Below are 26,019 nucleotides of genomic sequence, written 5' to 3' on the forward strand. Positions count from 1 at the left end.
TTAGTTTATGCACTTATTTAAGTGCCCTCCTATCACTCTTTTTCCATTAAGCCTCATTATAGTCTTACCTGTAGGTAAAAAAGTTAAAAAATTTACTATACAACCACTTTATTCATTAGAGCCCTGCTGGCTGATAATTATGAAACCACTCCTATTAGACTCAATTTATCACGTGGACACAAACACACATTAATTTCTTCAAAACAAAAAAGTAGGAATCTGCAACAAAGTTTGTTAAAATCCTTGTATTGTACATCGATCACCCAGAGAGGAATGTTTTTTTTTTCTCTCTCAACTAAAGAGGAGTTACGCTTTAAGTCTCCGTCTTACTGAAGTATGATATTACCAATACAACAGTTTGAAGCAAACCTGCATTATATCACAGAGATGATACGTAGCATTACTATACATGGCCTCAGCCCTTGGGGCTTCTCTGTCAGCATAGGGGGAAAGCCACCGGCTCTGGACATCACCTGTCAAAATCAATGCAAATATTCAATTCAACCAAAACAGCTCCAAGAGCCTCTACTGACTGGTATCCAAACCTAGAGATGGAGGGTCCGGAACAGATTTTCTTTTTGTTTTTTAATGTATAAAACAGACAGTCTGCACACAAGCCCCGTACAGAAAGCGTAGCCCACCCCAGAGTTCAGACACGTTTCTTGGCCATCCTCTGCCGTTTGAACTGCTTGTCCTTCCGTTTAATACGCGGTTTTGGTGCAGGGGGTTCTGTCTCAATGATATCTGGCTTCTTCTCAGCTGGGATGTTGAAGACGTCCTCTGTGGGGTCTTTAGAAATGGTTTCCTTGTTATCCAACATTTTCAGTTTCTGCAGCTCCTTCACTTGTTGCCTTTCCTTGACTTTGGCAGCTGTGGCTAACCGGATCACCCGCCGGTGCTGAAACAAAAGCATTGATTAGACCACAATGAGGGTAGAACCACTAGAGAAAAACCCTAAAATAGAACTTTAGCGTGTGAAAGGGCTAAAATCCTTTTTTTTTTTGCAGTGTCCCTACGGAAGGAGATTTCCTCACTTCTTGTCCCAGAGGCGAGCCGTCAGCCTGTGTCAAATGGGAGTCCTTCTCCCAGCGATCACAGAGGGGGAAGAGAGGGAGCCGCCCAGGTGTTCAGAGCGCAGCGGGGGGAGCAGTGATAACAGCTTTCATTCCAATAGCCGTGTTCCCCACCGCTCGCTGTCAGATACAGCCATGCCCCCTGGACTTTGACTTTCACTGGGATTCGACGGGTGATCTGTCTATCAAAGTTCTCCGGCCAGGGGTCAGGGCTGTATATGACGTTGCGCGGCGGGAACACGGCTATCGAAATTAAAACGGTTATCACTGTGCTCCCCCCCGCTGCGCTCGGAACACCTGGGCGGCTCTCCTGTTCCTCTCCTCGGCTGCACAGGTAGGCTGCAAGGTGGACACAAGGCTCCATGGTGGGCACGGACACAGTTAATTCTGCATAATACATTTGAGTGTCATTTTATGAAAGCGTGTTTAGGTGCGGAATTAGGGGGCGGGCGGCCGCGCTGGGTGGGACAACTGGTGGCGAGTAACCCTTGAGGCCTGGCTAGTAGCTCAGGACTTGAAATTTTGTATATATATATATATATATATATATATATATATATATATATATATATATATATATATATATATATATATATATATATATTTCATTTAAGACCACCTCTCAAAAGTGTGTGGAACTCCGCTTTAAGCTGCCAGCTCTGCAGGGACTTCTGTGAGCATAAGGCCCCTTTCACATCAGTTGACCGATCGGGTCCGCCTGTCCATTTATCAGGCCACCTATTGATTACTATGGGGCGGCAGTCGACACCCGCTGAAATCCGATCAGCTAAAAAGACGAATGGCGATACGTTCGCATCCGTCCGGCAGATCGGATGGAAACAGAAATGCAGTCCGTTTCCATCCAACCGCCCCACAGAGGAGAGCAGGCTGTGTCCATTCTGCATAGCGGAACACACACGGACATGTCATCTGCAAGCTCAGTGGAAGAGATCCCCTGTTGTTGAGCAGACCCATCTGAAAGGGGTCTTAACCACTTGGCCCCCAGAAGATTTACCCTTCATGAAGGTCTTTTTTTTAGAATACTGCACTGCGTTACTTTAACCGATCATTGCGCAGTCATGCGACACTGTACCCAAACAACATTTATGTCCTGTTCTTGTACTAATGACAAGGGCGATCGAAGGGTTAACCGTGTGCCTGACCAGTGCTTTACTACTGTGTGGGAGGTGCTTGTACCAGGGGAAGGCATGGATCGGTGCCCCTGCTTAGCAGAGACACAGGATTCATGGCTTCTGTACTAACAAACCGCCGTTCTCCTTCTGCACCGAAGCATCAGTGGGCAGAGTCCGCTGTACCCTGAACAGATCAGCTCCTGCTGTGTCTAATCACAGTGGGAACAGGCCGGCGGCGGTGCTGCGCACCCCAGACCTGGGAGTGCAAGATCACGTACCTTATACGGTCCATCAAGCGGTTAATGGCATTTCATTTTTTTGCAGAGTTTATTTACAAATGCTTTAGAGCTATTTATGTTGGGTGCAGAGCATTGGCAAAAAATGCAGCCCATGAGTAACCTAGGTTTATCAGACAATGAGAATTATTTAGTAGTAGGTTGACAAGGACAAATTAGTGCAATTACCATGTTAGGAGACTGGTAGTGAGGGTTCTCATACAAGGTTGGTCCTCCAAAACTTCCCTGGAAAATCTTGATGAGATTCAGTACAAATCGAGGTCCAATTTCTACCAGAGATGCATCTTCTTCTATAATCTAAATGGTAAGAATGATCTTTATTGCTCATAAAAAGTACAGCCAACCTGACAAACGAATAAATCTTTACATAGCATTCTTTGGTGTTGGAAAACAATTTCATTTGTTTGACAAATGCAATGATTTGTCTTCAGTTTTTCTCAAAATAAAGTCATGTCAATTCCCAGGATATAACAAGATGAACAGTGGAAGTGAAAAAGGTATAGAGAGGATTCTACAGATACAGTGCTGTGAATAAGTATTTGCCCCCTCTTTTTTTTTTTGCATATATGATTCAGATCAACAAATTTTACCATTACACAAAAGGTAACCCTAAAAAACAACATTTAAAATTTTTTTAAATTAGGATTTCATTTAGGCTGGGTTCACACTAGTGCAAATTGAATCTGAGATGGCCGCACACCAAAACTCACGGACCGGGCAAGGAGGGCATTAATCAGAGAGGCAGCACAGAGATCTAAGGTAACTCTGGAGGAGCTGCAGAGTTCCACAGCAGAGACTGGAGTATCTGTACAAAGGACAACATTAAGCCGTACGCTCCATAGAGTTGGGATTTATAACAGAGTGGCCAGAAGAAAGCCATTACTTTCAGCAAAAAACTAAATGGTACGTTTAGAGTTTGCGAAAAGGAATGTGGGAGACTCCCAAAATGTATAGAGGAAGGTGCTCTGGTCTGATGAGACTAAAATTTTACTTATTGGCCAAAGAAAACGCTATGTCTGGCGCAAACCCAGCACATCACCCAAAGAACACCAGTCGGGACTGGGAAACTGGTCAGAGTTGAGGGAAAGATGGATGGTGCTAAATACAGGGATATTCTTGAGTAAAACCTGTACCACTGTATGTGATTTGAGGCTAGGACGGAGGTTCACCTTCCAGCAGGACAATGACCCCAAACACACTGCTAAAGCAACACTTGAGTGGTTTAAGGGGAAACATGTAAATGTGTTGGAATGGCCTAGTCAAAGCCCAGACCTCAATCCAATAGAAAATCTGTGGTCAGACTTAAAGATTGCTGTTCACAAGCGCAAACCATCCAACTTGAAGGAGCGGGAGCAGTTTTGAAAGGAGAAATGGGCAAAAATCCCAGTGGTAAGATGTGGCAAGCTCATAGAGACTTATTCAAAGTGACTTGGAGCTGTGATAGCAGCAAAAGGTGTCTCTACAAAGTATTGACTTTAGGGGGGTGAATAGTTATGCACATTGACTTTTTCTGTTATTTTGTCTCATTTGTTGTTTGCTTCACAATAAAAAACATCTTCAAAGTTGTGGGCATGTTCTGTAAATTAAATGATGGAAATCCTCAAACAATTCATGTAATTCCAGGTTGTGAGGGGAAAAAAAAAAAAAAAATGCCAAGGGGGTGAATACTTTTGCAAGGCATTGTACATTGCTGTTCATTCTACATCTCTCCACATATAGTGAGTACCCAGATATCAAATTCTATCTGTGAAAAATGAAATGAAGTCTTACCTGATAATTTCTAAACCAGATCCTCTTGTCTGCTACAGAGAATGTGAACACATGGTCCACAAATGGCTGACTCCTTGGGTGGTATCTTGGGGTTCCAAAAATCTGCATTCAGAAAGGAGTACAAAACCAAAATGGATTATAATGTAGCACTATCCACAAACCTATTAAAAATAGCAGCACTCAGAATAGCAATCGTTCCATATGACTGTTCATTCCTACAACTGTATATTATACACTAGCTTCTTGTCTCCCGACATCCCTGATTTTTCTTTCCAAAGTTCTGGCATACAAAGTAGGGGCTCCTGCATTGCATTATGGGGTACTAGGAAGTGTTTCCTAAAGAAGCAAAGATTTCAGAAATGGCTTTTTTTGTACTCAGAATGCGATATAAAGGCTGCCGCTACTGACTCTTCTGAAAATTCTGGCCTCAATACTTCCTGAAAAAGCGACACAAAACAAGTATATCATCCAGTGAAGTCAGATTTGCTCATCTGCACACTTTATCCAGACTAGTGACCCAAAAACCTGCACTGTGAGCCGCTCAGGCTCTCTGGAAGGGGTTCAAACTACTAAATGTCCACTGCTGGTATGAGAGAGATCTCAGCCCGGCTCCTGTAATGACTCGAAGTGAAGAGAAGGTCTCCCTAATGACCACATATCCATACCATCCCTGAGAGGAGTGTGAATAACATTCATCATTCACACTCCTCTCGGGGATGGTATGGATGTGTGGTCATTAGGGAGACCTTCTCTTCACTTATCCAGACTAGTGTGTACTACAGCCATTGGCATTAGAAATCCAGGGATTCAGTATTTTCAGATGGAGAGTTCAGCCCTAGCATACTTGCTCAGTACAGATCTTCCTTAAAGTGAAGCTCCGGGTTTTAACCAAAAAGTCAGCAGCTACAAACACCAACAGCTAATTTTTAATAGACACTATCCCAGGGATACAGCGCCATCTTCACCTGGGCTAGTTATTTGCCAGTCTTTGGATCCCTGGCACTGCCATATTGACTGTGGGAAGTTGGCTTGACTACCTACTGGCTCACAGCCGGATCCCCACTGCGCATGTGCGAGATGCTCTGCATTTTATGAATGGTCCCGCAGCCACCCAGGACCTGTGACATGTACCAGAAGGTTGCGGGGGGGGTGAGCCCACATCTGCTTGGCTTGCCTAGTTGAGCCATGCAGATGTGGGAGAAGGTACCTGTCACAACTAGATGCCCTCTCCCGGAATAAAAAAAATAGAAAATTTACAATGGGGAGAGAGGAGGGGGTATGAGGAGGATAAGCAGGACTTTCCTTTTCAGGGGTAATTATCTAGAGAGAATTCAGACTAACAATAAATAAAATATGAAAAAGAAAAATGTATTATTTTACCTGTGTAAAGAGCTCTTTCAACAGAGTAAGGTACGGATCCCGATCAAAGGCCTGCAAAGTGATAAGGAATTAAACATTAGCTTCACACTGAGCCATACAAAAATACTTATTCAGGTATTCACACAAAATGTACCACCTTATTGCTCTTATCCTCCCAATTTATTTTTTGCTGAGATAGGAGTTCCACTTAAGAGGATGGCCATGTTCATTCTCTCCGTGGTCCCACTGTATAGAGCAGGGAAATGCAATTAGCGGACCTCAAGCTGTTGCAAAACTACAAGTCCCATCATGCCTCTTCCTCTGGGTGTCATGCTTGTGGCTGTCAGAGACTTGCTATGCCTCATGGGACTTGTAGTTCTGCAACAGCTGGAGGTCCGCTAATTGTATATCCCTGGTATATAGGAACATAGCCACCCTCATTTGCTCCTGAAGTTTACTAGCAACTATGGACTATGGTATTTAAAGTATGCATGGAGAAGTGCACCTGACCACAACATTCACTGCCTGTTCCAAATGTGAGGGGGGGGGGGGGGGGGGGAGAAAGGTTCAAGAGCACAAAGAAAACATAAACAGGCCGAAAAACAGTAAGACAACAATAAGTTTAGCCCTAAAGGGACTAGGACACAAGTTCCCTTGACATCGCTATATGGAGCTTCCACACCAGGAGTGGTGTCGGAAATAAACAATTACAGTACTCAACAGCCACAACCGCGGAATGGAAACTCCTATTGAAAAGAAGCGAATGATCGCTGAGTCACTAAAAACAGTCTGATAGTACCAATGTGGTTCAAATCACAAGTTCATTGAAAAGATTACATAAATCAAAAAAAGTTCTGGAGGTTTTATGAATGCATTATTGGATTCTTTATATCATGCTTTCATCTCTTATAGTAATGATCGATTACTTGATTGGTTCTTCTTGCGTCAATGCTACTTAGTAGGTTCACATCAATTATCTCTTTTTGACCATTAGTACATTAGACATGATTCTACTGTATACCAATAATTAAGAATAACCCTTTATCAATATTTACATTTAATTATATTTATGTCCTGTTATTTAGAGCCATAGAAATTTCTTAACCGCTTCTGGACCGCCGCACATCGATATACGTCAGCTGTTTGAAGAGGGATATCTTTGTTATGGCAGCAACTAGCTGCCATACCCCAGGTATCCTCTTCAGCCGGTGGTCCGGCTTCCGATAATGGTGGTCTCTGCAGCAAAATTCGCCACAAGATCACTTAGCGGCGGGAGAGGGCCCCCCCTTCCGACGATCTCCCGTGCCCTTCATTGCTTACAGGAGCTGTCAGTAGCGGCGGAGGCGATCGGGTCCTCGCTCCTGCTTGGTATGGATACGAGTGAGGGGAAGATGGCCCCCACACGTCTCCATATCATAGCCAGGTGGAAGCAGCATCAAAACGTCACTTCCTGCCATAGCTCTTAAAGGGACATTTTGCATTTTTTCAGAAGCGAACATATGAAAACCGTGTTCAAACCACACGTGAGTAATCATCGTGATCGGTAGAGCGAGAGCGATATTTCTAGCCCTAGACAACCGCCAACTCCAAACATGCAACCTGCAGAATTTTTTTTAACGTAGACTATGGAGATTTAGGTAAAAGTTTGTCGCCATTCCACGAGCGGCTCCCCTCAGCTTAATCTTCAAAACGTACCCCGTCAGGAGGGGTTAGTTTAGGAGCATTCTAAATGGTTGGCGCTGACCAATCAGAACCCGTGTAGCCTATCATGTCAGCAGGGAAGAGGTGAGAAAGCCGAAGGGATTTCTAAGCCCTGGTTCGGTGACACGGCTATAGCAGGGCTCAGAACGGGAAATCGCCACGCTCCAGGGGTCAGCAGGACAGGAAGGGGGTCCTGTGTATGTTCACCTTACAGATTTTTCTGTAAAGGTGAACTTACACTTTATGGCAGTAAAAGAGTTAGTCCCGCCGTGTGATCCAGAGAAGTCTCGTCTGGTTGATTTGAGCAGACAAAGCCGAGGGAAAGATAGCTAGGTGGCTTAGACATCTAAGCTGCCTTTTGTGTAGTGCTGGAAAATATCCTTCTGTGTAGGAAGAATTTCTACTGTCAAAGAATAAAAGTGGACTCTCTGATGCTAATCTCATGCTGATAACAAGCACAAGATTTACACAAAAGAGACTTTTATTTGTTTAAAGGCTTCCCACAGATTATATCCAATCAGAAATCAGCTTATGATAAAGAAAAGATGAATATTAAGCCAGGAAAATAAAATATTTCGAATAGATAAACGGGAAAACAACAGGGCATGGCAGTGATGGACAAAGTACTGCAGGAAACAAAATTTGCCAGTCAAAGCCAAAAACCAGGGGATACATTTCTGTTTACTGGGATGAAAGAAGCTCCAAAAATCTGCACGCTGTAATTATTGCAGACTGATTTCCTTCTGAGAACCGTCCACCCCTGATCATCAGGATTATCAAAACAGCCAGGAATACAATGTAGTATACAGACTTTAAATACTCACAGGATCGAATGAGAGCAAAGGACGAGATCCTTTCAGGCAGTTCCCAGTCATTTTCAGCTCCGCCAGCGTGTGAACTGTAACCATGAAACAACAATGAGAAAACAATCAGGCTGGTCTTTAGGAAACATCAATGCACCGGCATGAATACGACGTGTTCCTGAAGCTGCAGTCTGATTTCTACCAATACACTGCATAAAACCAACTTCTCATAGGTAGGAAGAGACCAATCAATATGAATGAAAAAAAAAAATGCAGGCAAATACCAGGAATTTCAAAGTCCAGGACTTTGCTGGACTTAAAACTAATAATCAATTTTTTTCCATGGACTGGTGGGCCAGCCTTCAGATAAGGGACCCTTAGGATCTACTGTAGTTGGAATCCCCAAACAATTTTTTTTTTTTTAATTTAGGAAAGGGATTAACCCCCTTGCTTCCAGGTCCATACATCATAAGGACCTGACTGGGGGGGGGGGGGGTTCTCTCTCTCACAATCTGGTGGCTGTATCACCAGGATTGCGTGTAAAACTGGCAGGCAGCCACCCGATTGCCTCCACATGCACGTCACGTACGGGTCAGCCTGTCATTTTTTTTGCTAGCATAGCCAGGAAGGAATGTATTGCAATGCATGCAGTGGAGCCCAGAGGAGATATGCATGGTCTGAAAGATCCTGCATGTCTCATTAAAGGGAACCGGTCACCTAAAAATGATCACATAGGGGTCAAAAAGTCCCCTATGTGATAACAAATAAATGTTACACCCATGCACATAAAATCATCCCCAAAAATGTTTTAAGGGCCCCCGGCCCCCACATATGAGCGTAAAAGCACAAGTGGGGGGTGCCAAGCACAAAATCATCAATTGCATTACAAACGTTACTTATTGCCGCACACACGGGAGTGAGAGCAATAATTCCACCACCAGACCGCCTCCGTAACACTAAAACTGATGACCCATAGGGGCTTTTGAAGCGTTGCCTATAGAAAATATAGGGAACTGAAGTTTGTCGCCATTTCACAAAATTTAAGATTGACATGTTGGGTATCTACTCGGTGCAACCTCATCTTTTATATTTTACCCAAAATGTGGGTCGTTTATTGCATTTGATCCCTCCTTAAATTCACTTTAGTGTGTTTTTACTGTAATGTTGCATTGCCTATATGTTTGCGGTAATATAAAGTGACATAAAAGTTTGAAACTATCCCTATTTTATTCTCTAGTCTAGGGTGCCTGCTTTCAGAAAATGTGTTCATTATACATAAAATGTTTGGGGGTTTTATGCAACCTTCAGGCCTAAAATTATTTTTTAATCGCGTGCAAAAAATAAATAAATAAAGCAAAAATGGCCCTGGCAGCAAAAGGGTTTAACATTGATTCTGGGCATACTCACGGTTTTGAACCAGGAACTTTGCAGAAGGTCCCCCAGGAGAATTGGCTACCCTAAAGTAAAGAAAAATGGTGTTAAATGCTCGTCAAACTAACAAGAAATTAACTAGTGAACGTGTTTAAAACATTTCATATTAATTGTACAAAACAAGACACAGTCTAAGTATTTATAGACCCCGGGTTATAGGCTGGTACCTTCAGGTGATTGGACATAGGCAACCCCACCCCAATATTCACTTTATGAGTCCTGTTTTTTTTACCCAAGTTGATGGACCTCATCTTCCTTATGGAGTAATTACTCTTAGCTTAAATAGTTTGTTATTTCATCTTCGGCTTCAAACTCCTGACTGTCTAATACAATAGAAGCAGTACATCCAGATTGATGCAGCCCCAGAATAACCTTTGGAGCCGTTTCCAGACCACACATTGTGGGCTCAGCCTGTAATGTTGCTTTGGGCACCGGATTCTACATGGGTGTTCACCTTGGAACTTTGTGCAATGCATGTAGTTAGGTCCAGGGCCCTGGCCCATCACTGCGGAATCCAGACCCGGAAAGACCCCATACCCACCCGCAATTTGCAATTATTATTTCTCCATCTTTGCACACCTAATTCTATAAAACTACAATTTTTTTTGTTAGTGTATACTAACCCTTCACGTATGTCTAAACAGAGGTTTACAAATAATACGGTGTACAAATCCAAGAGTAACAACTTACCACATGTACAGGTCCTGTTTTTTCTTTGCTTCAAAATATATACATTTATTGCAGTTTTTCATTTCACAGACCTGCGTAAAAAACAAATGTCCATGTAAAAGGAAATATCAATTTTATTGTATAATCAATCTGTATATGAACAATCTGCAAATCTTGCCCATTCAAAAGCAGGCGGCTGGTACCACTGGAGGCTGGGGGGGGGGGGGGTAGACCGGCTGGAGAGGCAGGAGGAGCCCAAGCCGCTGATGTCCACAGTTGGATTGGGAGCCAGAGAAGGTGGAATCCTCCATGCAGGGAGGTTTCCTGCACTGCTCCTGTGTGAACTCTGGCTCACATTCACTATGATAAGCCTAGGTTCACACAGGGAATCCACAAGTAGTTTGGACAGGAATCGCAGCGCATTCAAATCTCATGCTGTTCTTTGCAGTGCAATTTGATCCCATTCATTTGTATCTACTCAAATCGCACTGTAAAGATATCAGTTTCGATATCGGGAGCATTTGCACAAGTACTCTGTATCCGCACCAATGACTATATTGGTGCTACCCCAACCAAAGCTTTTTTTTGCCATATATCTCTTGTGGGTCAGTACACCTAATTTTCTTCTCCTGTGACACAGAGTCAGTTAACGGGCAGAGGCACTCTAGTGAGCTATGAGTAAGCATCACATGATGTGAAAAATGTCAGCCACCTTTTTCCTGTTGTTCACTTCATTTTGACTGCATCGCTTTGGTTATTTGTACAATAAAGACATTGTTTTAAGGAGTGCGGCAGTCCAGGATCTTCTTCTATCCAACGCTCTAGGAGTATGTTGGAGGGATCCACTACCTGTCTGCCTAATCTAGAGCTGGCTCCCCCTCTCAGCATGCTGCAGAGCAACAGAGACAGCTGTGCCCAGCCCAAGTGCTTCAGTGAGCGCTGGAGGATCAGAGACTTGCAGTCCCTGCTGTCCACTGACCAATCAGCTGTTATGCGATTGCTTCGTTCTTATCACACTGATGCTGCATAATAGAAGGAGAGTATGTGGGTTTATTTTTTCATAAGCTTGTACTTCACTTTTAAAGCTGACCTCCAGGTTTCTGCCACTGTGTAGTCCTAGATTTTCCATGTACATGAAAACTGTTGTAAAATGTATAGTTAATGCTTTACTTTTGAAGGATGTTATGTTTTTATTCCTTGCAACGTCATGAGAATATAAAATGGTGCCGGAGAAAAGATCCATGATGGTGCGCCTGCACGGAAGTGCTCCGATGTGGTGGGTGTGTATGGGGAGAGCTCAGGGCTGCTCCATTGCAATCAATGAGTATGGCTTGTGATCGGGTGCTCTACAATCGTACCCATCCATAGCAATCATGTCACCGCTCTCCTTATGTAAAGTACACAGGAGGAGGAAACGTGACTTGCAGCCATTTGTCCATAAGGAGAAAACACACTACTCCTTCAGGTAGGGTGTTGCTCTCTGCCCTAATCTTCTGCCATGGAATACCCATGCCCTGTCCTAACCAACTTCACTTTTGTTGCAACATCATCTGCATAAGCCGTTCACGTTTCTTACACAACCCCTGTGACTTGAATGCACCCAGCACACATACACCAGTCATTCTGGAGCTATATTGGCAACATCACGGCACATACCTCATTTATGACAAACAACTTGTCTTTGCGATCCATTTTGGTATCTGAAATGGGAAGAAAAGAATTAAAGCCCCACTCTGGGATACATTCAACAAATATTCAATTCTAGCCTAATACCCGCCGATGCCAACAATGAATCTATGGTAGCAAGTACCATCGCCACTAGTTGTTTTTAATCCAGTCTTTCCAGGCTATGTGGGTAGGCATACGGAGGTTTTGCACTTCACCCTCTCTCTGGGTGGCCCATAGGAAGCTACACATCTCATCATGCATTAGAATGTTAGTTGCTGATTGAGCAGGTCTGAGTGGTGTCTGGGCAGCCCAGGTGGGGATTAATCCTGCGCTCTGACACTACCCATAATAGCCGCACAGTGCGATTCATTCTGACGAGATGACATCAGCTAAAGAGCACTGGAACTACAACAGGGGCAATGAGGGGACTGGTCACTCTGACATGAGAATGTATCACTTCTGGGTGGACATACCCTTTCATGAGTGATGATCATTTTACTACATCGATGATGTCATGACACCACTGGAAATTGCAAACAGAGTCGCACAAAGCCATCCACCTCTATTACAAACACTCACCCGCTTTAGAATGTGGCATCAATTTTCTCAAGTCTTGCATCAGATGTCGTGTGCGGAAGTTGATGCCTCGTGAGGAAAATATCAAAACCCTCTCTTTATTTTTCCATTTGCCCTGAAAAAAAAAAAAAAAAAAAAAAAATTAAATTTACTATTAGATTTTATAAAGGATCAATTAACTAATTAGTTAATTCATTAACTGGGCATCAGCACCATTACATTGCAGGATATTGCTTAGGTGAGGGTGATTTGATTATTGTTTCGAATAATCGGATAATAGCCGTAACAAAAAAAAATTGCATGTTTAATTTTTTTTGGGCCAATTTGTTGTTGGGCATATTACAAAACACAAATTGCCGCAAAAACACATTACATGCTTTTCTGCAGCGTCTCCATTGAAGTATAAAAAATAGGAAAACATGTAACTGAACTGTAGTCTGTTTCTGCAAAAAGCACCAAAAAAACAGAGGTGTGACCCGGCCTGAGATGTTTAGTAACATAATGGGGTTAAAAAAACAAAAATAAGTACAAAAAGAGCAAATAATCACTACTGTAAGGGGTTCATTTTTTACTGTGGTATAGGGAAAGATATATTTAAGTAGTGATTTGCTTTTTTGTACTATAAAGGGTTAATTTCATTTTTTTTAACCCCATTATGTTACTGGCCGATTAATCGATTATGAAAAACCAACGTTAGACCTACCGGTAACGGTATTTCTATGAACCTTCCAGGACGGCACCCGAGAGATGATGGCTCCTCCTGCAGGAAACACAATCACATGACAGTTTAAAAGGCCCCGCCCTTCCCCTTGCTCCTCAGTATGCAATAGAGTAATCCTGAACTGGTTCACAAGGGACGTAGTCCTTATAGGTACTTACCTTTTTTCCCCTCCACATAGGGTGGGAAGTAGGCCTGCCGTCCTGGAAGGTTCATAGAAATACCGTTACCGGTAGGTCTAACGTTGGTTTTCTCTTACCACCTTCCAGGACGGCACCCGAGAGGATAATAGAGTAATAAACACAGGCCTACCTTCAGGGTGGGACCACAGCTTGTAGCACCTTTCGACCAAAGGCTAAGTCTTGCTGTGACAACATTTCCACACGGTAGTGCTTCAGGAATGTATGATGGCTGGACCAGGTGGCCGCACTGCGGATTTGTTCCCAGGAGGCCCCTGCTTTCTCAGCCCAGGAAGTTGCTATGGCTCTGGTAGAGTGAGCCTTGATTTTTTTGGGAGCTGTTGCTCCAGTACATACATAGGCTTTGGATATTGCTTCTCTAATCCATCTTGAGACTGAGGCTTTTGATGCCTGCAGTCCCTTCCTGGGCCCAGCGTGTAGAACTAGCAGGTGGTTAGATCTTCTAAAACTTTTAGTTCTCTCTAGATAAATGAGAAGACACCTTCTCACGTCTAACAAATGAAATTTCTTTTCTTTTTCGTTCTTTGGTTCAGAACAAAAGGACGGCAATAGTATGTCTTGCGTCCTATGAAATAGGGATGCCACCTTCGGCAGGTACAGGGGGTCTGCTCTGAGGGTGATCCTATCTGGCTGTACCCTCAGGAAGGGTTCTTTCATGGATAGCGCCTGCAAATCCCCTACCCTCCTGGCCGAAGTAATGGCTAACAAAAAAGTCAACTTTAAGGTTAGAAACTTAAGGGGAACCTCTTCCAGAGGTTCGAATGGGTGTATAGATAACGCCTCTAACACCCTAGTTAAGTCCCAAGGCGGACAATTATATTTTTGGACTGGAGAAATTCTTTCTCTAGCTAACAAGAAACGTTTTATAAGGTCCTCTTTCGCCAATCTTTTATCCAGATAGACTGAAAGAGCCGTTATTTGGACCCGAAGGGTACTAACTTTTAATCCTAAATCTACCCCATCCTGGAGGAAGTCCAGGATAACCGGGATAGAAGTTGAAGCTACCTGTCTTTCCTTACGCCAGGAACAGAAGGTCTTCCATACCTTTTGGTAAATTTTTTGAGTTACTGGTTTTCTGCTCATGAGAAGGGTATCTATGACCCTCTCTGAGCAGCCTTTGCGTTCTAGAATCTGGCGCTCACTAACCAGGCTGCTAGCTGGAAGAATTCCGGCTTTGGATGGAGTACTGGGCCCTGCCTGAGGAGATCTGCCCTGTACGGGAGCTTCAGAGGCTCCACCATTGCCATGGCTCTTAGGTTTGCGAACCAAGTTCTTTTTGGCCACCATGGTGCTATCAGAAGAATCTGGCCTGGAGACCTGCTGAGTTTCTGAAGAACTCGCGGAATGAGCGCTACCGGCGGGAAGGCATAGGCCAGCCCGAAGCGCCAGGTCTGGGATAGCGCATCCAGACCTTCCGACTGTAGTTCCCAGGAAATCGAGAAATACCTTTCTACCTTCCTGTTTAGTCTGTTGGCAAACAAGTCTATTTCCGGTTCCCCGAAATACTGGACTAGGTGTTGAAACACCTCTGGGTTCAGTTCCCATTCCTCCTCCCTCAACTTGTGACGGCTGAGGAAGTCTGCTTCTATATTGCTCGTCCCCTTTATGTATATGGCTGAGATAGAGAGTACTCTTTCTTCTGCCCAGGTTAGTATTTCCCTGGAAAGTTCTAGTAGGGGACTGGACCTGGTCCCTCCCTGGTGACCTAGGTACGCTACTACTGTAGAGTTGTCTGAGCTTACTTGGACTTCTCTGCCTCTGATGTCTTCCTGGAAGGCTATTAAGGCTTCCCCCACTGCTCTGAGTTCTTTGTAATTGGATGACCTGCGAGCTAGTGAGCTGTCCCATTGTCCCTGCGCTTTTTTCCCTTCCAGGTGGGCGCCCCACCCCCAGGAACTGGCATCCGTGGTAACCTTCGCTGGGTTCCACTGAGCCCACGGTCGCCCTCCCCTCAGGTTTTGGGGAGATGTCCACCACTCCAGGGAGGACAGAACCTGGGGGGTGAGTAGTATATCCTGATCTAAGGACTCTTTCCTTTTGTCCCATGAGGACAGGAAGAAGAAGTGTAATGCCCTTGCATGAAGCTGAGCCCAAACCACCGCTGGGATGCTTGCTGACATCAGGCCTAGAACTCTCAGAACATTTCGTCTGGAGAGTTTGGGGTTCTTGATAAGGTTCCCGACTGCTGAGGCTAGTTTTAAAACTTTTTCTTCTGGTAAGAAGAGTCTCTGCTGCCTGGTGTCCACTACGTATCCCAGGAAGGTCTTGACCTGTTCTGGGTTGAGGGAGGATTTTTCTATGTTGATTATCCACCCTAGGCTCTCTAGGAGTGCCATTGCTTTGTTGGCATCCAGCGTGACTTGGGCGGCTGATTTTCCTGAAATCAGTAAGTCGTCTAAATAAGGTATAAGGGATATGCCCTGAAGGTGCAGGTATGCCACCGCTTCTGCTAGGACTTTTGTAAAAATCCTTGGGCTGGAGGTTAGCCCGAATGGTAGTGCTCTGAACTGCCAGTGGAAGGTTTCTCCTTCCACCACGACCGCAAACCTCAGATATACCTGGTGATCCACGTGGATTGGCACGTGGAGATAGGCATCTTTGAGATCTAGGGTCACCAAGAAGGCCTCCTTCATGAGGTTCTTTCTTACCGAATAAATACTTTCCATGGCAAACTTTTTGTATTCTAGAAACTTGTTCAGGTTTCTCAAGTTTACTATTAGACGGTATTTCCCGGAGGGTTTCCGTACTACGAAAATATGGGAATAAAATCCCTGGTACTGCTGAGCTTTTGGTACTGGTACTACCACTAGTTGTTTGGCTAAGTCCTGTATGCCCTCCAAGAGGGCAGACCTTTTCAGGGTATCCCTGGGAAGGTGAGTAATGGTGATCATGGTGGGGGGTGTAGCCAGAAATTCTAGGCGATAGCCTTTTTGAATTATTTGGCAGATGTAATGACTGTTCGAAATTTTTTCCCATAGGGGAAGGAATTGAGATAGTCGACCCCCCACTCTGACTACGTCGTCACTTGGACGGTTTGTCGCTGGGTTTTGGAGGAGGGAAAAGGAGGTTGTTCTTCCTGTTCCCTTTGCCAAAGTTCCAACGCCTGAAAGGTTCCTTTTTGGCTTTTTGTCTACCCTGCCCCTGGGGGCCTCGAAAAGTTTTCTTGAAACCTTCTTTTTTGGGTTTAACTGGGAATTTTTTACCTTTTTCTGATGACCTAGCCAGGACATCATCCAGGTCTTTCCCAAACAACAGGGAACCTTGAAAGGGGATGCCACAGAGTTTTCCCTTGGATGTAGCATCTCCTTCCCAGGCCTTGATCCAAACTGCCCTCCTAGTAGAGTTAATGAGGGCTGCTGTCTTGGCTGCTGCCCTTGCAGATTCCGTAGCTGCATCTGCTAGGTAAGCAATCGCCTTCCTTACTACTGTAAGTGACTCAACTACCTCCTCCGCCTCCGAATTCTGGGCGAGGTGGTCGGTGAGTGTCTCTACCCAAACATCTGTATTCCTAGCTACACATGCTGCTGCTAAGGCTGGGCTTAGTGCTGCCGCATTGGCCTCCCAGGCTTTCCTAAGGAGAGACTCTGCTCGACGGTCCATCACATCCTTGATGTTACCTGTATCCTCAAAGGAGAGATCAGACAATTTAGTGACTTGTGACAAAGCCGCATCAAGTCTAGGAAGCTTAAAAAAGACTTCCTCATCTTCCTGGGAGAAGGGGAACCTTCTTTTCCAGGTTTTTTGTTTGATTATTCTCCTTTCAGGGTCTCTCCACTCCTGAAGGACTAACTCCTTGAGGGATTTGTGCAGGGGGAATACTTTAGATTGAGCGTCACTCAGGCCCCTATAAACTTTATCCTGTGCTGAGGTAGGTTTAGGGGTCTCAGGAATTTCCTCTGTGGCGTAGATAGCCTGGAGGAGACTCTCTAGATCTTCTACAGCAAAGAGGTGTTTTCTTGGACGTGTGTCCTCCTGAGACTGACTAATGGAGTCTCCATCTACCTCCCCTGAGCTGTGCCTAGACCTAGGTAGACTGGCTACCTCACTCTCTTCACCATCTGCTTCCCCCAAAGGGGGATTTTGTGAGGGTGTAAAGAAAACACTTGGGCCCTTAGAAAAGGGGGTCTCCTGAGAGGAAGTGCCTTCCTTAGGGGTAAGTTCCTCTGTTTCAGTCTGTGCCGACTGCCCGGCTGCCTCCCGAAAGGCTTTGACTGTTGCTAACATTTCTGTTTGCATGGATGAGAGAAAACTCTTCATCATGGCAGCAGCCTCCTTTCCCGCCAGTATATTAATACATTTGTAGCAGAAAGGTTTTGTGTAGGACTTGGGGAGCTTCTCTCTACAATTCCCACATTTTTTAGAGGAACTATGCCCTGTAGCGGAAGGAGACTGAGCTGAGGCCTCCTGGGGTCCGCTGGGGGTTTCTGAAAAGACATGAAATGTACATTTAAATTGTCTTTCCCCAAGACTGCTGGCTGTACTGGGGAGGGGAGGAAGTAGACGAGAAGGGACCAGATCCTGCTCCGGTCGTTCCCTAAAAGTTTGGGAACTCTCACCACTTCCCCCCTCCCTTTCCAGGGGGATTGGTACTTACCGCCCCCCGACCTGGATCTGCCAGCGGTCGTGTCGGTCTTTCCGTCCTCTTCCATGAGGAGGGTGACTCGGTCCTGGCTGTCGGTACTCCTGTACTGGTCACCGCAAGCCGACCCGTCCACCACCCACGCTGTCTCCTCGCTCCACTGGGAACTTCCGGGTTACGCCGTCCAGAACCGCCCACTTCCTGTGATGCAGTTCCTGTCTCAGAATGAGGCCTGGAGCGCGGCGTTTTTACGTCTGGAGACCCGGGAAAACGGCGATTCGAATGGTGGTGGATTCGATAGCACGCAGTGATGGCTCACCTCCCCGCAGCTCAGAGCACTGGTGCTTCCATAGGGCGACCTGTGAGTTTGGACCGAAGTCTACAGGTAAGTTCAGCCCTCCCCGGCCTCCCTTAAACCTGTCTCACAGGGGTACCTTCGACCCTCCCCGGTCTCTAGGTTTCCATAAACAAAACAAACGTGTCGCTGTGTTGGAGAAACACAATCAATACTGAGGAGCAAGGGGAAGGGCGGGGCCTTTTAAACTGTCATGTGATTGTGTTTCCTGCAGGAGGAGCCATCATCTCTCGGGTGCCGTCCTGGAAGGTGGTAAGAGAAATTTTAATCAATTTCATAATCGATTAGCCTTAATGCCGTCCCTCCTATTCAGATGTATGGGGGGGGGGGGGGGCACACAGGTCTCCTGGAGCATCAGGGTGGGTCACAATTGCGATCACTGTAACGCTTTAAAATGGTGGTGTGGGAACTGGGACCCAGGCAGCACAACAATAGTTAAGAAAAAAAGGATATAGATAAATATGATTGTTATTTCCCCCCTATTGATTATTGTTATATTTATTGTAAAATAAAACCTGGTCTGAAAGATGAAGTTGAAGTTGACATTTCATAGTGTAGGGACAAGGGATGGGGGTCCTCTATAAAAAGTAGGGTTGTCCCGATACTATTATCGGTACCGAGCATTTGCCCGAATACTTGTACTTGGGGCAAATGCTCCGATGCTTCACCCGATACCTGGGCAGTCAGGGTGATCAGTGCGGTGGGAGAGATACAAGCACTGATCACCCTGTATAGGTTTCAAAGTCCGGCTTTCAGCTAGTGAAATCAGTGGTGATTGGTGCTTGTAACTTTCCCACACACGATCACCGCTGAGTGTCCCCGCATCCTCCTCCAGTCCCTCTCCGTTCTGCTGCTGCTGTCCCCTAACCCCCCCCCCCCCCGTACTGCTCTGTGTCCCCCTCCGTGCTGCTGCCCCCCTCGATCTGTCAGGAAGGAGAGCGGAGGTAGGATCCGGTAAATCCGGCTCCTACCTTTTCCGAATGTACAGAGTCAGTGATCCCTGACCATTCACATAACTGAAACTGTGTTTACAAGGTTTCAGTTTATGAATGGAGAGGAGCCTCTGTCTTCTCTCCTTTCATTTTCAATACAGCCGAGGCTGCAGAGAAAGGGACGGGGGAATCTGTGTCCCTTTCTCTGTCTCAAAGGGGAGATGTCAAGGGTCCGTTAAGACTCCTGATATCTCACCAAAGCCCCCCAACAGGGCTGATTAAAAAAAAAAAAAAAAAAATTGCAATGAATAATAAAACATTTTATTGTAAAAAATAAACACACTGACCCTGTCGATCCCCCCCATAAAAAAAAATAAAAAACAAACAACACATGTGCCACTGTCACATGAGATTAAAAAAAGTATCGGTATCGGCGAGTACTTGAAAAAAAGTATTGGTACTTGTACTCGGTCTTAAAAAGTGGTATCGGGACAACCCTAATAAAAAGCCAACTCCATCTTTCAGACCAGGTTTTATTGTACACTTGTTATTTAGGGCGTAGAATGTACATGAAACATGGTCAGTGATGAGCTGAGACATGTTTGGACCGGAACATGAACCCATGTGAGAATCCATCAGGAAGCCGTCACCTCTACTGGTCAATCACCAGCAGCTGGGAAATTCCCTGCAAGTATACAAGGTGTGTGTGCGCGTGTGTATTATATATATATATATATACACACGTACGTACAGCTGTGAGGAATACATGGGTTCGGGTCCCAGCTCACCCACAGTCACTGGTGTCTCTTCTCTCTGACTTGAACCACACAGCTGCATTATTTATTAAAAATTTGGGAAAGAAACACTAAAAATCCCATCTGCCATCACCAGAACAGAAGTTGTGTACCTCCTCACAGATCTGTGGCTGGAGGAATAGTCTGCAGGAGACAGAGCATTGCACCCCCATCACAGCTCTAATGCTCTGCACCATTCAATGCTAACAGATAATATATATTCTTCCAGCAATGCGGTGTATGTATTCATTTTACAAGATGACATTTTCCTGTAACTATAACACGAGTCATTAGAGTGTAAGCTCTCAGGATCAGGGCCCTCTGATTATATATCAGGGCCCTCCTGTATTATATTTGTACGGTCTGCCCTCATGCTGTAAGGCGCTGAGCAAACTGTTAGCGCCATATAAATCCTGTATAATAATAATAATTCTCCAGTCTGCCTCTTCTCCCCCCCTCATCCCATCACAGACATGTATGTGGAGCGCTCAGGGTGGCCCCTCTGCTGGATTCCCTTCCTACAAATCTCCTCATATCTCACCTCCGACACCGGGGCCGGTACTGTGTACTCCTCCCCCGCCACATCCTCCTCACTCGGCCCCAATTTCGCCTTTTTGCTCGGTTTAGCCAGCTCCGCTTTCAAGCCACGTTTCCTCCTGTACGCCGCCATCTTTCTCTCTGCCGGAAGTTCCCAACAGCCCATGCGCACCGAGCACGCTACTGCCGCGCTGTGTTACAGGAGCGCCCTCTGCCGGCTACTGGAGAGAACACATACAGAACGTTTAGCAGAGCGCCCTCTGCCGGCTACTGGAGAGAACACATACAAAACGTTTAGCAGCGCGCCCTCTGCCGGCTACTGGAGAGAACACATACAGAACGCCTAGCAGAGCGCCCTCTATCGGCTGCTGGAGGGACACGTGCAGAATGTTTATAGAAAGAAGGCAGGGATAGAGAGCATGTCCTATAATGAGAACCTGATCCCCCCTAATGGATATACTGTATATTGATCTTCTGGGTATTTAGGTTGAGAGACCTTTTATACAACACTTTTCTTTTTTTAATGTATTTATTTATTTATTTTTTTAATTGCAGGATCTGTGCAGATCAGGGTTGCCAACTGTCATACCTCTCAACTTTTCAACTTCAGAATGAGGGACAAATGAGCATACCCCCCAAACGAAGTTGTTGAGCGGGGGGGGGGAGCAAGGATCAGGGATCAGAGTTGTTGAGCGGGGGGGGGGCTGCAGATCAAAGTTGTTGAGCGGGGGGGGGGGGGCAAGAATCAGAGTTGTTGAGTGGGGGGGAGGGGGGTTCTGCGGGTCAGTAAATTTACTAACAGTTTGTAAAAATTACAGATTTGTACAACTGTCTGTATATATCCGGGGCCAATAAAGTGCAAACCAGGCAAATGACTTGTTATGTGTATTGTTGTTATTGTGTGTGTAGAAAATAATAATTGTGCTCTGTCAGTAAATTGTCCTTGTTTTGTTAGCAAAAAAATGCGCTCCGTCAGTAAATTGTCCTTGTTTTGTCAGTTAACAAAAAAAGTGCTCCAGTAACTTTCCCGTGTTTTGGAAGTAAAAAAAAAATTGTTCTCCATTAGTAAATGTTCCATGTTTTGTTAGTAAAAAAAAAGTGTCCTGTCAGTAAATTTCCCATAAGGCCTCATTCACACGGACGGACCGTTCGGGTCCGCCTGTCAGTTTTGACGGCGGACCTGAACGGCAGCTCCATGCATCCCGATGGAGCGTCGGATGTCAGCGGAGACATGTCCGCTGACATCTGACCCTATCCGCTAAAAACAGACGTATGGGGGGCACGTCCCCATCCGTCCATGCGGATCGGATTGGGTAAGATCTGATGAAAACGGACATGCTGTCCGTTTTCATCAGATCGCTCCATAGGAGACAGCGGTGCCCGACAAGCCCCTCCCCGCTCAGTGAGCCGAGAGGAGCTGGTCATCCGTCGGCTCAGCGGAGATCTGCAGACTGATCTCCCGCTGAGCTGGCGGGGGCAGGCGGATCCGTAGGAACGGAGTCCGCCTCGTGTGAATGGGGCCTTAAAAAATGTGCTCTGCTGGTAAATTTCCAGCAAAAAAAAGTGTTCCATCAGTAAAAAAAAAATAATAATTGTGCTCCGTCAGAACATTTTCCATATAGGGAAGGGGATATCACCGCTCTAGGTGGGCCAAACAAAGGGGAAAACCTCTCCTCCAGTTTAGAAGCCCAGGTGCTGGCAATGCATATGTAGCAATAAAACAGGAAGAAGTTCTGAACAGCCGCACTCCAAAAAAGTTTTTGCCTTTTATTCAAAAAAATGAAATAAAAAATACACGCCAGAGCAGAATGGACAGAAGAACCGACGCGTTTCACACTAACAAACTGTGCTTAGACTAAGCACGGTTTGTTAGTATGAAACGCATCAGTTCTTCTGTCCATTCTGCTGTGGCGTGTATTTTTTATTTCATTTTTTGAATAAAAGGCAAAGGGGCAGATTCACGTACATCGGCGCATATTTCCGCTGGGCGTAGCGTATCTAAGATACACTACGCTGCCATAACTATTTTTTTTTTTTGAGTCCTCAACAAATGCGCGCCGTAAGTTACGGCGGCGTAGTGTATCTTTGGCGGCGTAAGGGCGCGCAATTCAATTCGATGTGATGGGGGCGTGTTTTATGTAAATACGTTGTGACCCGACGTAAACGTTTTTTTTTAACGGCGCATGCGCCATCCGTGGGGGTTTCCCAGTGCGCATGCTCGAATTTAAACCGGAAAAAGACAATGCTCACGACGGTGAGGTCATTCTGCGCAAATCCCTATTCGCCAACGGCTTACGCAAACGACATAAATAATTCGAAATGCGAGGTGGGAACGACGGCCATACTTAACATTGAGTAAGCCACCATATAGCAGGGGTAACTATATGCCAGAAAAAGCCGAACGCAAACGACGTAAAAAAATGCGCCGTCCGGACCTACGTTCGTGGATCGCTGTATCTAGCTAATTTGCATACTCGACGCGGAATTCGACGGATACGCCACCTAGCGACTGCCGAAAAAATGCACCTAAGATCCGATGGCGTACTAAGACGTATTCGATCCCAAATGCAGTCGTATCTTGTTTTGTAGATACAAAACAAGATACGACGCGGGAACTTTAAAATTACGCGGCGTATCAAGAGATAGGCCGGTGTAATTCTTTTGTGGATCTGGCCCAAAAAGGTTTTTTGGAATGCGGCTGTCCAGAACTTCTTCCTGTTTTATTAGTAAATTCTCCATGTTTTGTCAGTTTGAAAAAAAAAAAATTGCTCTCAGTACATTTTTCATGTTTTGCCAGTAAAACATAAATCAATTATTTATTATATTACAGCGTATTAATTCTTACAGGTGATGGCTGCATTAGTTTTCTTTCCTCTATACAAGTTATATAAATACAGAGCTGTATTACATAACTTATATCTTACATCACATTCTGATCCAGTACAGCAGCTGTAAAAAAAAAAAAAAAAAGGTAGGGACACAGCGCGGGTCTAGGACTGTAAACTTTCCTTCTTCTATTATCATCTGGTGATCTGCCTAGTGGGTCCGTCGTTTTTCAAAAGAACAAGCTCCACAGCAGAATGTATCAGTTACAGAGATGAGACAAACCATTTACCACGGACAGGGGTGCAGGGGCGGACTGACCATTCAGGCTCTCGGGCACTGCCCGAGGGCCTCATGCCACTAAGGGGCCCCAGCAGGGTTGCCAGCCTCAGTAAAACCAGTATGTAAAAATCTGTGTTTTTAACCACTTAACGCCCGCCCACTGTATATATACGTCCTATTTTTAAAGATGGATATCTCAGTAACGGCAGCAGCTGCTGCCACAACCGAGGTATCCATCTTTACAGTGGGCGGCCGTGTAAACGATAACGGCGGTCTCCGCGGCGGATTCGCTGCGAGATCGCCGTTATCGGTGGCGGGAGAGGGGCCCCTCCCGCCGCTTTTCCGCGCCCTCCGCCGGTAGCGGCAGAGGAGATCGGATGCTGCCAGCTCGTGTGTGAGGACTTGAGTGAGGGCAAGATGGCCCCCACCCGTCCTCATAGCTCTGCTGGGCGTAAGTGACGTCAAAACGTCAGTCCCGCACAGCCTCCAAAAGAGACAATTTTTTTGTTGTCATTTTTTTAAATGACAAATTTTCCTTTTTTTTTTGCTTTTAAGTCTAAATATAAGATCTGAGGTCTTTTTGACCCCAGATCTCATATTTAAGAGGACCTGTCATGCTTTTTTCTATTACAAGGGATGTTTACATTCCTTGTAATAGGAATAAAAGTGATAATTTAAAAAAAAATTATTATTTCAGTGTAAAAAATAATAAAATCAATAAAAATAAATAAGAAAACAAAACAACATTTTTTTTTAAAGCGCCCCGTCCCGACGAGCTCGCGCGCAGAAGCGAACGCATACGCAAGTAGCGCCCGCATATGAAAACGGTATTCAAACCACACAAGTGAGGTATCGCCACGATCGTTAGAGTGAGAGCAATAATTCTAGCCCTAGACCTCCTCTGTAGCTCAAAAAATGCAACCTATAGAATTTTTTAAACGTCGCCTATCAAGATTTTTAAGGGTAAAAGTTTGACGCCATGCCACGAGCGGGCGCAATTTTAAAGCATGACATGTTGGGTATCATTTTACTCGGCGTAACATTATCTTTCACAATATATAAAAAAATTGGGCCAAATTTATTGTTGTCTTATTTTTTAATTAAAAAAGTGAATTTTTTCCAAAAAAAGTGCGCTTGTAAGACCGCTGCGCAAATACGGTGTTACAAAATGTATTGCGATGACTGCCATTTTATTCTCTAGGGTGTTAGGAAAAATAAATATATAATGTTTGGGGGTTTTAAGTAATTTTCTAGCAAAAAAAAATGTTTTAGTCTTGTAAACACCGAATATGAAAAACACCTTCTGTCCTTAAGTGGTTAAAAAAAATCCCAAGATTATAGCTGCCCACGCCTCTCCAGTTTCTTTTCAGTGTGTGTATGTGTATTCTGTGTGTGTATACTCTGTATGTGTGTGTATACTGTGTGGTCCCATAATCTATTGCCCGGAAGCCCCATAATCGCCTATTGCCCGGGCGCCCCATGAGTTGTCAGTCCGCCCCTGCAGGGGTGCTTACAACGATCAGCTTTTATTTATGTGTAGCGCTACCCCCTCAGGAGCCGCTGGTTAGATTTGGGATCGGCATAATTATGTTACCTCTGTATTGTGTCTAGGGATGATGATTTAGATGCGAAGCAGTATCGGAATGTCCAGATAGCAGGGTGACGTTTTCAATGCTTTATTACTGGTCCAATATGACCAACAATCAACTAGGGTTGTCCAGATACCGATACTAGTATCGGTATCGGGACCGATACCGAGTATTTGCGGGAGTACTCGTACTCGCGCAAATGCTCCCGATACCTAAATAGAATACTTTTTTTGTATTTATCAACATGTTCTATGAAAATTCTTTGAGTTTTTTACTACTGCGTGACAAGCAAATAAAAAATTTTTATTCATTTTTACTCATTTTTATTCTTTTATAATGTCTTGAGTTAGAGTTCTTCATAATTCTAAAGAAAATATCCTTAGTCTGTATTGTGGTTTGAAAACTGTCACATGACATTTAAAAAAAGTATCGGTATTCGGTATCGGCGACTACATGAAAAAAAGTATCGGTACTTGTACTCGGTCCTAAAAAAGTGGTATCGGGACAACCCTACAATCAACAATCAACTTGAGGTAGACAGAATAGGTCACAATGGCCACATGCGGTATTGCATGCCATTGAAGTCAATGCGGACCAAATTATTTTTGATTCGTAAATTCAGAATCCGTAAATAAAAAAAAAAATAAAAAAAATCAGAAAATCTGAAAATAAAGGAAAATCCGAAAATTAGAAAGAACAAAAATCCCACAGTTCTAAATAATTATTAAATT

General features: G+C 44.7%; 1 protein-coding gene across 1 annotated transcript; it reads right to left on the minus strand.

Moving 5' to 3' along the window:
• Nucleotides 1-230: 230 nt before the first annotated feature.
• On the minus strand, nt 231-20,773 carry BRIX1 (biogenesis of ribosomes BRX1). Its single transcript, XM_040338211.1, has 10 exons — nt 20,599-20,773; nt 12,483-12,594; nt 11,892-11,935; nt 10,257-10,327; nt 9,543-9,592; nt 8,157-8,230; nt 5,653-5,703; nt 4,273-4,374; nt 2,671-2,799; nt 231-898 (listed from the first exon to the last, which is right to left on the minus strand). Exons 1-10 carry the CDS (start codon nt 20,758-20,760, stop codon nt 650-652), a joined length of 1,044 nt encoding a protein of 347 aa, XP_040194145.1. The 5' UTR covers nt 20,761-20,773; the 3' UTR covers nt 231-649.
• Between the last annotated feature and the right edge of the window lie 5,246 nt (nt 20,774-26,019).

This window comes from Rana temporaria, chromosome 1 (assembly GCF_905171775.1).
Source record: "Rana temporaria chromosome 1, aRanTem1.1, whole genome shotgun sequence".
NCBI classification, from domain to species: Eukaryota; Metazoa; Chordata; class Amphibia; order Anura; family Ranidae; genus Rana; species Rana temporaria.

What these genes read in the sequence shown, in the direction of transcription:
- BRIX1 (XM_040338211.1), bottom strand. Translation starts at nt 20,760, where the DNA reads ATGGGCTGTTGGGAACTTCCGGCAGAGAGAAAGATGGCGGCGTACAGG. An exon ending in TACCGGCCCCGGTGTCGGAG is followed by an intron (nt 12,595 to 20,598) that starts GTGAGATATGAG and finishes TTTTTTTTTCAG; the next exon opens with GGCAAATGGAAAAATAAAGA. An exon ending in TGAAAGAGCTCTTTACACAG is followed by an intron (nt 4,375 to 5,652) that starts GTAAAATAATAC and finishes TTCTGAATGCAG; the next exon opens with ATTTTTGGAACCCCAAGATA.